The sequence below is a fragment of the Carassius auratus genome, chromosome 38 (genome assembly GCF_003368295.1).
Source record: "Carassius auratus strain Wakin chromosome 38, ASM336829v1, whole genome shotgun sequence".
In the NCBI taxonomy this organism is placed as follows: Eukaryota; Metazoa; Chordata; class Actinopteri; order Cypriniformes; family Cyprinidae; genus Carassius; species Carassius auratus.
The window spans coordinates 18357616-18373409 of record NC_039280.1 but is presented as its reverse complement, the minus strand read 5'-3'; the positions used below and the strand labels follow the sequence as shown (position 1 = coordinate 18373409).

Genomic DNA, 15794 nt, shown 5'->3' with positions numbered 1-15794 from the left:
AAACTGTAAATTACAAGGTCAGAAGCAGTTTTATGCACCAATGTCTTTCTGATGACGTAAACTGGACTTCTCCAATCATTTAGTTTGCTTAACTACCTCTTTCTTAAAGTGCAGTCACATTTACTGTTCTGTGAGATTTATAATTCAGTAGTTTTCGATAGGAATCCTTCAGATCAGGCCGTTATTTACAAAACATCTTAAGGCTAAAAGTTGCTCATGACAAAATCATAAAAATAATGGGCGTGCCAATCCTACATTTAAGACTCCTACATTTTTGCTCAGAGTATTTCACAAAGATTAAGACTACACTCTCCATAAAATGTCTGTTTCCAGATTTTTTTTTTTACTTTTGCATGTATTCTCAGCCATGATTATTCCACTGTTAAAAGGCTGTTTATATGCATTTTCACTAATTAAAAGCATACATGCAAGCAGCTGTCAATACACGCAACATTTGTTTAATGACACTTATTCTACATTTTAAAATCTTTATTTTAACGTGACAACAACTTTATTTTTAAGCCTATTCTGTATTCCTTACTGAAAGTTCATCTCCACAGCTTTGTGAATAGGTTTTAAGAGAAAACTAAGCTAAAAACTTCACGGCTATTTAGGAGAACTCTTAGTGGTAAGATAAAATGATTTGTGAACACAAGCCCAGGAGTTTTGTAAGAGGGTGAACCATACACCTATGAAGACTTCAGTTGGTTGCCTGAATTTGTCATGTTTCTCAAATCAAAAGGCCTCCGCTTTGTGCTAGAATGCAACCTCCATCGCAATCGACATATAAAACCCTTTTTTGCCCAGTATGTCACAATGTGTGAGAAAAGATCTGTTGCTAGTGCCATTTCATCGTGATTCCTGTTAACTCTACATCATTCTTCGAGAGTTGTTGCTCCTGCAATCACATCAGTCAAGTGTACTGTAGTTGTTCTTTGGCAATAAACAACACTAAACACAATTTGGCTTTTTTTGTTTTTTTTGTTGTGGATTCTCTGACTGACACATTTCTCTGTACTTGGGTTACTTCATGATGCACAGGGTTCAAAGTTAAAACAACAAACGAGTGACACAACCAGTGTCATCCCTTCACTTCCAGCGATTGATCCGACGCAGCTGCACATACGAAAGAATCAGACACACGCACATAATGCCTGTCAGTGCTACCTGGTTCTGCCAGAAGCCCCAAGTGCTGTAATCGATCTCTTGATGATCCAGATACATGTCACCGGTCATGCTGTCAATAAGAGAGACACCTCACATTACCCACATCACCTCCTAGAGACTAAACTCTGGTAATAATTCAGTCTTTACAGTAGGGGGCACCACAGAGCTTGAGTCTTACCTGGTGTAGTTACTGGTAAAGACTTGATCTTTTAGCTCGATGATGGCAAGTGCCTGAAGGGAGGCAGTTTGATTTGATTACTGCTGAAACGCAAATATATACAGAGTCGTAAAATGTTCTATGTTCTTACATTGTAGCCATATCTGAATATACTGGCCCACTTCAGCCAGGACATCCAGCTCAGCATCGAATTCAGGTTCACTAGGAAACCCCCAAACACCTGAAGAGACACAGGACAGAAAGACATGTGCGAATAGATAAGGCCGAACTCCAAAAGTACATCTTCATCCCATTAACTGTAGTTTACTTCCTAATGTTGTGTTGGTGCATTTAAAGCAATTATTTTTACTATCTCAACCTGAGATAATGCTTTGCACATTAGTTTGGTTTGTTTAGTAAAATGGCAGTTTAGTGCCACATAAAATAAAAAAAACCTAAGGGTGTGTTCACACTTGTAGTTTGATTTGTTTGGTATGGACCAAAAGGAAAATGATACATTTGGTCCTGGTCTGCTTATAGTGTTCACATTGGCATTTTTGACACCGAAAGACAATGAACCCAAAGGCAAAGTGATGTGTACACAACCTGATTGTTCAAAGGTGCAGTCAACAAATGCAGTCTCTGCTGGACTAAGCGCGCTCATTCTTGCATGTAAATATCATTTTATTTTCACCACCTGCATACTCTCAAGGAGCTCAAAAAAGGCACTTAACCTCATCATTGCTCTAGGTTTGCTCTCTGCTCATTTTTTTTTTTTTTTCATTACACCGTGTCGTCAAATCATGTCGCATAGCGTCACATTGTCATTACTTCCCGTTTTTGGTTCATTTAGAAGAAGTATTTGTGTTGAGTTTACTTTTAATCCGAACCACACCTGAGTTATCTTTTTAGCGGTCTCAGTCCACTTGTTTGGTGCACACCAGAGTTCGGATAGCAGCGTTCACACTTACTCAGACGAACCGCACTAACAGAGCAATCGCACCAGGGTTCGTTTCGGTTGAACCAAACATGACAAGTGTAAACACATCCTTAAATTACAAGATTAAAGTCATAATATTTTGAGAAAAAAAAATATGCAAGAAAAAAAAAAGTCATCAATACAGACAAAATTATGGGAATTAAGTTGAAGTATTTCTAAAAATAAAATTATGAGAATTAATTTGTAATAGATTAAAAATGTGAATATTTTGAAAGTACATTCTATACCTATAATATATCAAATAGAATATAAATACAATTCTAAAAATATTAAAAATCTAAAAAATGTCAAATTTTTTATTTATTTTTACTTATTATTTTTTTTTTGATGTGGCACTAAAATGCTGTTGTAATTTAGGCATATTTTGGATAAGAATTTTGGTAAGAACTATCATTTTGGCATATTTTCAAACGTAACAAAAGTGAACCAAACCAATTAGAAAATGCAACAAGTGTTTGTTTTTTTGGAACAAGGCAAAATAATCTATATGCCTGTAAATCTTCTGTTCGGCTAAACTCACCATCATTACGACGTAAGGCAGTGCGATGAGGATGTTGGCCATGGCGAAGGAGCCCACGCTGGCACTCACCAGGAAGGCCAAGCTCACCGCTGACAGACTGATCATACTCAGGGTCACACAGTACAGGAAGAACGTCTCCACGTCAGGCTTCAGGCCTGAGTCACAAATAGAGATGAAGATGAGAGTGAGTAACTGCCACTAATGACAACACCCCTATCATGCACCATCTTGGATGCTTTCACACATCTTTTCAGTGCACTACAGGATTGTGTTTGTGGACAAGGATACACATGAAGATTCCTGAAAGAAGGCATTTTAGAAGATAGTAACACTACTCACCCATCATGAAGTATGGGATGGCAGAAAAGATGAAGACGGGGAGGATGCGGTTCGGTATGAGGTCAGCAAACACTTTGGACAGGAAGTAGACAGAGGTGCGGTAGAAACCACTGGAGTTCTCATGGCTGCAGGTGAGAGGAACATGTGATGGGGGTCTTCATCTAATAAATATAGCAGGCTGGAAAGCTCATGTTTAGAGGCGGACTCACATGAAGAGCACTCTCTCGCTGATGAAGAGCTCCACCGCAGACAGATTGCCAAACACCATGTTAATGACTAGGAAAAAGAAAGCTCCCGTTCTGAAGAGACAGTAAATGCAATGTTCATATGCACACATAATTTCTCAGTTAATATATTTCTGAAGGTGCTGTTGACACGAAATCACCAGATGTCAGTAACAACCAACGTAATCCATACATAGAAATAAAAAAATAAATGAGTTCTGAAATTAAGTTCTCTGTAATAAAGTCGAATGACTCAGAGAAAATGTATTGAACACATGAAGAAAGGGAGGTAAAAAAGGCATGGAAAGCCAAGACACCAGCTGAAATCTATCAGCAATCCTGCCCCTGGTCAGTGGAAATTGATGGCCTACAAAAAGGTTTCTTATTACTAACATGTCACACAAGAAACACAATCCAGATTTGGAAAGAACATAGTTTCACCATAAACCAGCCACGACCAGGTGCTCCTCACAAGATTTGAGTGAAAACAATGATCAGAAGAGTTGTCTAAGAGCCAAGGACTACTTGTGGAGAGTGTCAGAAAGATCTGGAATTAGCAGGTACAATTGTTTTAAAGAAAACAATAAGTAATGCACTCGACCGCTGTGCCCTGTCTGCACACTCTCCATGCAAAGCTCTACTGCTGAAGAAAAGCTGGTTGAAGCTCGTTTAAAGTTTGCTGGACAACATTTAGACAAGCCTGTGAAATACTGGGAGAATATAGTCTGGTCGGATGAGATCAAAATTGATCTCTTTGGATGCCATAATACACACCATGTTTGGAGGTCAAATGGCACTGCACATCATCCCAAAATCATCATGGTGCAGCTCTGACAAAATTCATATAGACTGAACAAAATAATAAATGCAACACTCTTGTTTTTGCCCCATTTTTCATGAGCTGAACTCAAAGATATAAGATTTTTCTATGCCTGTTTCTCTCACACATTGTTCACAAATCTGTCTAAATCTGTGTTCGTGAGCACTTCTCCTTTGCCGAGTTAATCCATCCACCTCACAGGTGTGGCATATCAAGATGCTGTTATGACGGCATGATTATTGCACAGGTGTGCCTTAGGCTGGCCACAATAAAAGACCACTCTAAAATGTGCACAAATTTGTGAACAATATTAAGAGATACAGGCCTTGTGTACATAGAAAGTGTCCTAGATATTTGAGTTCAGCTCATGAAAAATGGGAGCACAAAAAAAAGTGTTGCATTTATAATTTTGTTCAGTATAGTTGAAGGAAGGATGAATGAAAAAAAAAAAAAAACACACAGAGACATTTTTGATTAAATTTTGCTGCCATCTATCAGATAAAACAAGGGTGGACACAGCCAAGGAAACTCTCAGCTGGTTTCAGAGAAAGAAAGTAAGAACTACAGATCAGAGTTAATAGAAGATGCACAGAACTTTCAAGATTTGAAGAATGGGTTAAAATCACATCTGAGCAATGCATGCGACTAGTTTCTCTGTAAAGGATGCATCTTGATGCTGTCATAACTAACAAAGACTTTTGTACAATTTACTAAATAAATTTCAGTGTGTTCAACACTTTTCCCCTTTGTCATTCCATTTTATTAAACATGACTTAATTTCTGAATGTATTTGTTTTGTTTTCTTTGTATGTAGGGTTGTTGCCAACATCTGGGGCCTGTACCATGAATCTGGATTAGCTGACTAGCCAGGTACATTTCAGGTTAGTTTGCACCGATCCTGGCTTCTATGTACCATGTAAGTCGCTTGGCTTTTAGTGGCATGCATTCATAGTAATTTACACTCCACGACTAAAATGCTCCAGGGCAGATTATGTTCTGAGTTAGAGATCTCAAACTGAAGTTGGACCAATCAGATGTGAGAAGAGTGACACATGTCTGACACAAAGTCACTCCAGTTTATCTTGCTCCAAATTAAAGGTCGCTAATGCAAAAAAAAAAGAAAAAGAAAAGAAGGCTTCAATGATAATTACTGATTGATTCTATGATTTATATAATTGTGATTCATATTATTAACTATTAAACACAAGCAATTTTAGTTTAACAGTTATTATAAATAATTTATTTTAAATAAATATTAATGTATACCGATCAGGTAATATAAATAATAAGCTGTAGTATCAAAAGATTGCACTATTTAAAAAATCTGACCTTACATGTTCGAGTCTATCGCTATATATTTTCAAATATATAAACTAAGTTAACAAGTTTCACATGTCACTGCACTGATAGAGCAAGATTATTCATTTTATTTGTCCTCCATTTTTCATAAGACGTTTAAATTTGTTATTCTTCAATTTCTTAACCTTAAGCAAAACCTTTAGTTTTGAATCTCGCTGGGTCTGTCGCGAGTAGTAAATCAAACTTGCTTTGTGTTGCAAGGCTCGTGATTGGCTGTTCGCCAGTGATGTCACACATTCATGTGCACGCTCCACAAACTCAGGATCAAAGCCTGAGTTGAACAAAGAAAGTTGATGAACAGCGTCATGGTACCAACAAAGCCAGATTGGAGAGGTTTGGATTTGTCAACTCAAAACTAATCCTGTAACTCTGAATTTGTTCAGCTACCATCATGGTACAGGCCCCAGGTGAAAATGTCATGTCAACAAGCACCTTTTTTTAAAATTGTGACGTTTTGCTTCCACAATAAAAACTATAGGGTTTGATCATAAAACCACAGAACTGATATTTATTTAATGCACGTAGTACGATATAATAATAATAATAATAATAATAATAATAATAATAACAATAATAATAAAAATAAAAATAAATAATAATAATAATAATAATAATAATAATAATAATAATATTAAATCCCACTGATTCCCAAAACTATCAGAATTTCAGCTACTTTTGGGCCAAATAAATATTAGCAACAATATTAAATAGCATATTTATAAGTTTTGCTCAGTTTGAGCCTCCACCTGGAGTATAAACTCCTATATCGTACTATATGAGCCATAAAAGCCTGATGTATTGAAAGATATATTAAAAGATATGAAAATTACACGTGTAAACATTTACATACATATACTGTATACATATGTACACACACACATATACATATATAATATGTATATGAAATATGTAAGCTGTAGATCTGGTAGCTTGGCTCACCTGTTCTGAAGAGCCTCTGGTAAAGTGTGTGGGATCTGGTAGTAGATAAGACCCACTAAAATACCAAAGAAAATGTTGAGGAACAGCTGGGCGTAAGACGTCTGAGGATTCCTCAAGATGTTTCTGACGGTGCGGCCGCTCACCAACATGAGCTGCAACATGGACACACACTTATCACCATATACTGATGTTATTCCTGGTTACCTAACGAGTCAACATTAGTTCAGCTAAACCATTGCTTCTACATACCTGGTAATAGAAAGGGGTGGCGTACCCAACCCGGTCACCTTTCGTGACCTCAGGGTCAAGCGCATCTGAAATATGAGTGAGTCGGTCCTTTACACTGAAGAAATTAGGGGACCTTCTGTAAATTACCGCCAGAGGGTTATCATTCTCCACCACCTCGTCACTGTTGATACATTTCTCTACAAACACAAAACACAGGTAGTTAACAAGAGTAGTCAAAAAAACTAGTTAACAAAATAAATAAATAAATAAGCGCAAGACATGTCTATGTGAAGTACCAACAGCATGACTCAATGATGTATTGTTTATTCCAGTCCTGGATGTGGATTGGTCAGTGTTGAGACACAGTCTGTCTCCACCACTGATTATTGTGAAATTTTGTCTTTTATTCAAAATTTTCTCTATGTAGCATAATAAAAATATAATTTTTTTTTGAAAAGTCTCACCAAAGCTGCATATTTGACTTCAGTGTCACATGATCCTTCAGGAATCATTCTAATCTGCTGATTTACTGCTCAAGAAACATTTCTGATTATCATCAATGTTGGAAACAGCTGTGCTGCTTAATTTTGTGGAACCATTTTTTTCTTCTTCTTCTTTGGTAAATAGAAAATTCCAAAGCATTTATTTGGAAGATAAATCTTTTGTCATTTCTTTACAGTCACTTCGGATCATTTAATGTGTCATTGCTGGAATAAAAGGTAGTAATTTAATTCAAATAAAACATTCCGCACCTGATTTATTGTTGTGTATTTGAGGAAGGATGGTTCCATTTGTGACGTCCAGGAAGAAGTCTGCCGGGTTGTTGAATGGCTCGCACTTGTAACCTACGACACATCGACACAAGTCTGAGAATCACAGTACACATGCATTGATTTAGCAGATCACTGCTGATCTTCATTTGAAGGATGTCTGTCAGTACCCAAGTCCTCAAAGTAGGTAATGGCTTTGTTGGCGGCCCCTGCGTAGGTGATTTCTCCTTTATGTAGGAGTGTGAGGTGGTCAAACTGGCTGAAGATGGAGTAGCGTGGCTGGTGAATGGAGAAGATGACCGTCTTACCCTTTTTGGAGAGCCTGAGTAACAAAATAACAAATAATCAATCTCAATCAATGCATTTGTCATGATTAAAATAGACAAAAACATGTATGTGACTGCTTTATATTTGAAGTGGAATGTGGCTTATTCTGAAAACTACAGTATTAAATACAGTTTTAACGGGGAGCCATTTACCACATCATTACTGTGACTCATCTCCCAGTCTGAAGCACAGTTATGCCTGTACAATAATAAACTCAATGAAAGTCAATGGGAAGAATGCACTGGAAGCATTCAATGAAGCTTGTACCTTATATTTTAAAGCACTTCATACAGCGATTTAAAAGAATCAACCACAGTACACTTTACACTTTTGAGAAAACGTATTCTACAAATGGCTTCAGTTATCTCAGCATATTAACTCTAGAAGCGTATGAATTTGATGCATCAATGAATTACACTGAGTAAAAGGCCTTTTAGTATAATTCTGAAAATGCATCGTTCACGTCTCGGTTTACATGTTAAATCAAATATGATACAAGAGGCTTTTGAGAAACTTATTTGTGCATCTCATAATAATCATTGTATTGTGTTGCATTATATGTTTTGATCATAAAACTAAGCATTAAAATCTCATCTTACTAAGACATTATTATGAAATATATAATGACAAATGCAAGGAGACTGCTAGACTGTTATAAAGATCTTATTGATTTACATTACAGGCTTTCTGAATTTCACGTTTGGGCCCAATAAATAAAGCAACAGCACAAACCATTTCTCCTTGAAAATGGCCTCCATATTCTCATACTACATGAGCCATAAAAGCCTACTGTATCAAATGTGAGACTGTCTAAACTAGGATCAATAAACTGATCCATTTCAGACGACTTCTCACATGTCATGAATTTACAGGGTTGAGATTAAGGAGAAAGGTTTTTTTTTTTTTTTGTTGAAATGGCACACAATGTTTACAGGAAGTAGATATGTCTGATAAGAGAATGTGTGGTACTTCTGCAGCAGTTCCATGATGGAGTTGGCGGTGTTGGCGTCCAGGCCTGTGGTGGGCTCATCCAGGAACAGGAGTGAGGGGGACGTGATGAGCTCCATCCCAATGCTGCACCTCTTCTTCTCTCCACCAGAAACACCACGCAAAAACATCGTCCCTATCTGAGAGAGAACAAGTTCTGTCAGTGTGAAATGACACATTCCTGCTGTCACATGCTATATACACTGACATATTCTCTCACACACACACTGTGGGGAAGTTTTGTTCATACCAACACAACAATCATTATCAACATTCCTCTTCAGTGCAGTACCTTAGTATCTGCGCAATCTTTCAGGCCAAGCTCCTGGATGACGGAGTCGACCCTCATCTGTTTGTCAGCTGAGGAATACTCTTTGCGTGACAATCGAAGATTGGCAGAGAAGGCCAAGTTCTCTCTTACAGTCAGAGTTCCCATCAGAATGTCATTCTGGAAGGTGAAAGAAAGCATATAAATGCATGATTTAGTCATATTTTCCATGATCTAGCAATTCTTAAAATCACTACTATGCAAAATAAAATAATACATACTACCATGAAACAATTTTGGGTCAGTAAGATTGTTTTTTGTTTGAAATAAACTGTTTATACTAACTGTACTCAGCAAGGATGTATTAAATTGATCAAAAGTGACATTAAAAATACAATTCATAATTGTTACAAAAGATTATTTCAAATAAATGCTGTTGATCTTCAAATAAATGCTAAACTTTCTATTCATCAAATTATCGACAAAAAATAAACTGGTTTCAACACTGATAATAATCAGAAATGTTTCTTGAGCAGCAAATCAGGACATTAGAATGATTTCTGAAGGATCATGTGGCACTGAAGAAAATTAATCACAGGAATCAATAACATTTTAAAATATATTCAATTAAAAAACATTTTCACAATAATATTGTTTTTGCTGTATTTTTGTTTGAATAAATGCAGCCTTGGTGAGCATCAGACAGTTTTAAATACATTAAATATTACCAAACCTTTGTACAGTAGTCTATATCAGATTTCTTTTTTGTAACGTCTTTTGAAAGATCTAAAAAAAAAAAAAGTGTGTTGTTCCCCACCTGAACTACATAAGCAGAGGAGAGTCTGAGGTCAGAGGTCACAATGGTGTTGTCAACTAGAACCTGGCCTGACTTTAAGCCCTTAGGATCTTTCCGTCCTGCAATGACATCCAGAAGCCTGAAGACAGACACACTGTAATTAATATACCATATATTGTTAATGCAAAATCTACACACATATACATATACACACACACACACACATATATATACATATATATATATATATATATATATATATATATATATATATATATATATATATATATATAATGATTTATTCAACTTTATATCATTCAAAAGAAGAATTACTTCTGCGAAATACAATAGAAGATATTTTGCAGAAAGCTGGTTACCAAACAACTTTGGGCCACATTGATTTCCACTATAGTCAAACAGTGCCTGAACTATCCAATTAATTGATGACTGAAAGTGCATGAATTACATTGATATAGATAAAGCATCAAAAATCTGGAGATGCAAAAATCTGTCTTCACTGCAGAACACTCCTTCCACCTTACATATACCTAAAGATACCCATCTCTACCCCAAGCCCACCCTAAACCCAACGCTAAACCCACCCTAAACAAACCCATCTCCACCCCTAAACCCACCGTTAACCCAACCATCTCCACCCCTAAACCCACCCAAACATCCATCTACACCGTTAAACCATCTCCAACCCTAAACCCACCGTTAACCCACCTTCACCCCTAAACCCACCCATTCCATCTCCACCCATCTCCATCCCTAAACCCACCCATCTCCACCGCTAACCCATCTACAAAGCTACACCCACCCATCTCCACCGTTAAACCATCTTCACCCCTACACCCACCCATCCCAACCGCTAAACAATCCATCTCCATCCCTAATCCCACCCATCTCCACCACTAAACCCCACCCATCTCCGACCTAAACTCACTGTTAAACCCATCCATCTCCACACCTAAACTCACTCCTCTCCTCCCCAACCCACCGCTAAACATAAATATCCACCTCTAAACCAACCCATCTCTACCTTAAAACCACCCATCTCCACCCATAAAACCACCCTAAGCTGACCCATGTCCACCCCCTGAACCCTAAACCCACCCATCTACACGTTAAACTCACCCTAAACTTACACGTCTCCACCCCCTGAACCCGGAACCTACCCATCTCCACCCCGATCCCAAAACACACATCTCCACACCCTGAACCCTAAACTCACCCATCTCCACCCATAAACCAACCCATCTCCACCCCTAAAACCACACATAAACGCATCCTAAACCCACCCATCTCCACCCATGTCCAGCCCCTAAACCATAAACCCACCCTAAGCCCACCCATGTCCACACCCTGAACCCTAAACCCACCCATGTCCACACCCTGAACCCTAAACCCACCCATCTACACGTTAAACAACCTAAACCCACCAGTATCCACCTCCTGAACCTTAAACCCACCCATAAACACACCCTAAGCCCACACATATCCATCTACTGAACCCTAAGCCCACCCATAAATCCACCCATGTCCAGCCCCTGTACCGTAAACCCACCCATGTAAACGCAACCATCTCCACCCATAAACCCATCCATGTCCACCCTAAACCCACCCAACTCCACCCCTTAATCCACCCTAAACCCACCCATCTCCACCCATGTCCACCCCCAGAACCCTAAACCTATCCATCTACACGTTAAACTCACCCTAAACCAGGGGTAGGCAAGGTCCTAGAGAGCCGCAGACCTGCAGAGTTCAGCTTCAACCCTAATCAAACACCTGAACATGCTCAATGTCATCAGGATTACTAAGGCTACAGGCAGGTGAGGGTTTTTTCAGGGTTGGAGCTGAACTGTGCAGGACTGCGGCTTTCTAGGACTGAACTTGCCTACTCCTGCCCTAAACCTACCCGTCTCCACGCCCTGAAACCTAAACCCACCCATCTCCACCCCTGAGCCCACCCATGTCAACCCCTGATCCGAAAACACATCCATCTCCACCCTTAACCCTACCATAAACTCCACCCCGTGATCCAATCCATCACCACCCCTAAACTTACCCATCTCATCCCCCTAGACGTAGATCTAACCATGCCCCCAGGATCTTGTGTACTGACATAGTGGGGCTACTGAAAATCAATAAAAATAAATAAAAGCTTGAAACGTGTACTCATGATGTTGTTCAGACCCACTTTATACACCTTATTAGTTTAGGTTTAAATGCAGAAGTAAGCAGTTTTTGGTCAATGTGTGAGACTTCCAGTTAATTAGCTGCTGCAGGAAAATAATGAGAATAAAAAAAAAATAAAAAAAAATGCAGTAAACCATAAAACAGTTTCCAATTCAAACTAGCATGTTCATAATTAAGATGATATAATAAAATACGGAACATACCAGTATGAAATATCATGCCACAAAAAAAGAAAAAATAGCTGGAATCAGATGAGAATGGAAGCAAAATGCATTACAGTTACAAATGTCTGCTCCCGCTTTTATGAAAAAAAAAAGGTGGATATTAAGTGTCCTTAACTTATTTGTTCTTGCATTTAGATTAATAATTTGATACACACTGCACTTATTGTGTATGTACGTTTTAACTTTGTACTTTATTTGAAAATACATATATTAATATCTGTAATTTATTTCTGTAGTTTCACTGCCAACCTTAAACCTAAATTAATGATTAAATTAAATTAATGGCAGCAAGTGTTAAAAATTAGCATGAATTGCACCTAACAATTCATTATTTTAAGTACAAAGCATTTAAAGATTGGGACCTGACATTCTTTAAAAAAAAAAAAAAAAAATTCAGTTGATGACATTTTTTCTAATGCAATGAGGTTTAGATATTTTTTGTGCCCAAATACCATTAAAACAAATCAACAGAAATAAATGAAAACACACTTACGATGTCTTCCCACTTCCAGTAGGGCCCATAATCGCATTCATTCCTGGGTTCATAATGCCACTGCAACAGATTTAAAAGATGACATCACTTCCTGGATTGCTTTAAACTAGACAAGAAGTTAACTGAACTGCAAGAAGCTCTTTGCACAACTGTGTATCACTGATTCTTCTTTATACACTGCTTGTATTAACTGTGCAAGAAAACTTAACCCTGAATTAAAACTGTTCAGTAATAGGAGTTTTTCACTACGGAGAGCAGGGCGGCTGACATAATGCAGATGTATCGTGCATTTAAGATAAACTGAGATCCCCCTTTTTCCCTGTGACTAGGGTCCTTATTACTGCACACATCAAAATACAGATGGACAGGCTGGGACATGTCAGATCTAGGCTAACTAATATAATTAATTAGCTTAGATTGCATTAGAACAATCTAAAACTACACTACCGGTCAAATGTTTGACTGGATTCATGTTTTTCCCATAGGTTTATGCTTGGATCCTTATAGGAGTAAGTGTGTCCAAATGTTTGAGTAGCAGAACACGTCAAAGCATTACCTGACATCTTTGAGGATGTCCTTTTCAACCCACTGCCTACTAAACATTCCTAATCGTTCCTTGATGCTGTAGCGGAGATTATGGAAGGTGACGGTGGGGCCCAGAGTCTGGAAACATGGCACGGTCTCCTCTGTGTCTGTGGACGGCTGTGTGTTCAGAATCACCTCATCCAGCATGATGCCTTCTTCTGTCTGCAGGAGATGCACACCCATTTAAACCAACAACCCAACTCAATTACTTTTCGGTTGCACCACTCTTAACATGTTAAGGGCCTTAAAACCAGAAACATGGAGCTTGTGTTTTATAAACCAATGTCAAATAATTATCCGGAGTAAGTGATTACTGAAGGAGAAAGTGTTCAGTGCAGTAAATGATTTACTACAATGCAGTAAATGATAATGTTAATGATACGTTTCTGTTATGCATGTCAGATGCACAGCAAATGTACAACATAACTTTTACTTTTTTGGAGATTTGTTTGTTACTCTAAAATGAGCACAGTATTTTAGCTTATAGAAAAATAAATATCTTAATATGTGTGTCACACTCTCTTCATTAATAATATAATTTACTATCTACATAATTACAAGAAAACGGCCAGGATACCCAACATAATATATTTGCCTTATCCAAATACACACACTTGCGGTCTTTGCACTTGCCCACTTATGTATTTCCTGTATTTGACCCAAGTGTTCAAGTGAGGATGAAGACCACAAGTGTGGGAGTACAACTTTTAATTACCTGATGGGACACACTTACAGTGTTGTAAATACAGTACGTGTTTACAGACATTCAAATTTTTTTTCAATACTTTGCATTTTAAAATAAACTTCTAAATGTCTGTTCAGTAGTCCCTATAACAGATGACAATTACATTTCTGGTGCTTTCAATTAAACAATAACAAGCAGTCGCAAATGACGTTTATAATAAATATACTCACCTTTGCAACAATAAAACGTGTAGCACTTTGTTTTACTACCAAATTATGTGCAATATATCATTATTATTAATATTTAACTTACATTGGAAAGGTTACAGTGACCTGTCGCGATCTTGGCAAAAAGTCTTGCGATTTATTTCCAGAGCATGATGAAAAATGGGATACACTCAGCCTTGAATAGCACTCCATGGCGTATTTGAGATAGTGTGGATTAAGTGTGTGTTAAGGGCACGTGCTTCAGTTTTTAAGACCTGGGAGGACAGTCTTGCGCACTTACTTCCTGTCACACACACGCGCTCTCAAGTGGCCAAGACCTCTAGTGTGGGTATTTGTACAAGGCAATTAAATCCATTGATAATGATTACTGATGCTTGTGCTGTTCCCTTTTTATACAGTGTTTGGTGCTGCTGTTGTTATCCTAACAAAGATGATGTCACTTCCTGTAGTATGAACTTCTCGGCTCTTTTATTTAGGTTTACTTCAGAACGGTTATCCGCCGATAAAGATCACCTCTACTGGAAAACAACGTAAAACCGACGAAACATTCGGTTCTTTTTAGCGAAGCATCTTACAACATGAATACTGTTGTCAGATTCTCGAACGAATGGATCTTATGTGTCGGTTCTTTAATCAAAAGCAAAGTGATTCTTAAATGACTCTCAAGAGCCGGTTATTTGTAATGTATAAAAAACATACGTTTTTCGTAGAACCCCACATTTACCATTCGTTGCAGCCTTTCTGAATCGCGGAGCAAAGAAGAACTATAAAATATTATCATGTTTGGTTTTAGGTTGGTTTCACTTTCCTGGCAGGTCAACCTCGCCGTTATATGCTTTATAAAATGTAGACGGACAATCTCGAGAAGGTAACGCTATCTAAACACAGAAATCAGGAAAAATAAAACCGATGACGTTTTTAAAAAGAAAAAAGCACGTCTTCCGGTGTCACGTAAATCGCGGATCAAATCGCCATCGGACAACTTTTTACTAGAAGAAAATGTCACGTGATTTGTAATTTATAATGATATTGTTCGTAGTAAAAACGAACTAATAGTCATAAACGAGGCCCCTAATTAAATTCGCAAATAATGTGTAGGTCAAAGTACACTACAGACAGAGCTTAAATATAAAACTCAATGCACAGTATTCGCCATTGGTTTACTTAAGTCGCTAAATAGCGTCTCTTCTCGATAAAAAAGTATTAAAGATTGTGTTTACGTACCATGTTTTTGAGGAGATGTGCTCCGGTGGGATATTTTGGTCTACCTTCGGTGGTCTTGACTCCTTTGTTTAGTTTGTGTGAGGGGTGGGCTTTAACTCAAACGTCTATGAGCATCACAAAGACGAAACAAACTGCTGAAAAACCGAGCAGCTCCTCCTCACAACACAGAGCTGCTGCAGGATACACACACAGGTGATTGGACAGGTGCTCAGCATCTGAAGATTGTTTCCTCATTAGTGAGGATGAGTCGTTC

General features: G+C 37.9%; 1 protein-coding gene across 2 annotated transcripts; it reads right to left on the bottom strand.

Annotated features, from left to right (window-relative positions):
- Positions 1 to 88: 88 nt before the first annotated feature.
- Positions 89 to 15791, bottom strand: abcg2c (ATP-binding cassette, sub-family G (WHITE), member 2c). Of its 2 annotated transcripts, none has more exons than XM_026224556.1 (16): positions 15542 to 15791; positions 13377 to 13567; positions 12821 to 12880; positions 9923 to 10040; positions 9130 to 9285; positions 8820 to 8977; positions 7694 to 7845; positions 7506 to 7598; positions 6775 to 6950; positions 6526 to 6677; positions 3393 to 3482; positions 3184 to 3308; positions 2845 to 2999; positions 1476 to 1565; positions 1346 to 1398; positions 89 to 1237 (listed from the first exon to the last, which is right to left on the bottom strand). In XM_026224556.1, exons 1-16 carry the CDS (start codon positions 15542 to 15544, stop codon positions 1090 to 1092), a joined length of 1920 nt encoding a protein of 639 aa, XP_026080341.1. In that variant the 5' UTR covers positions 15545 to 15791; the 3' UTR covers positions 89 to 1089. The 2 variants fall into 2 exon arrangements, with proteins under 2 accessions (XP_026080341.1, XP_026080342.1); XM_026224557.1 differs by lacking the exon at positions 15542 to 15791 and adding an exon at positions 14403 to 14600 and having other exon boundaries at positions 1025 to 1237.
- Positions 15792 to 15794: the final 3 nt, after the last annotated feature.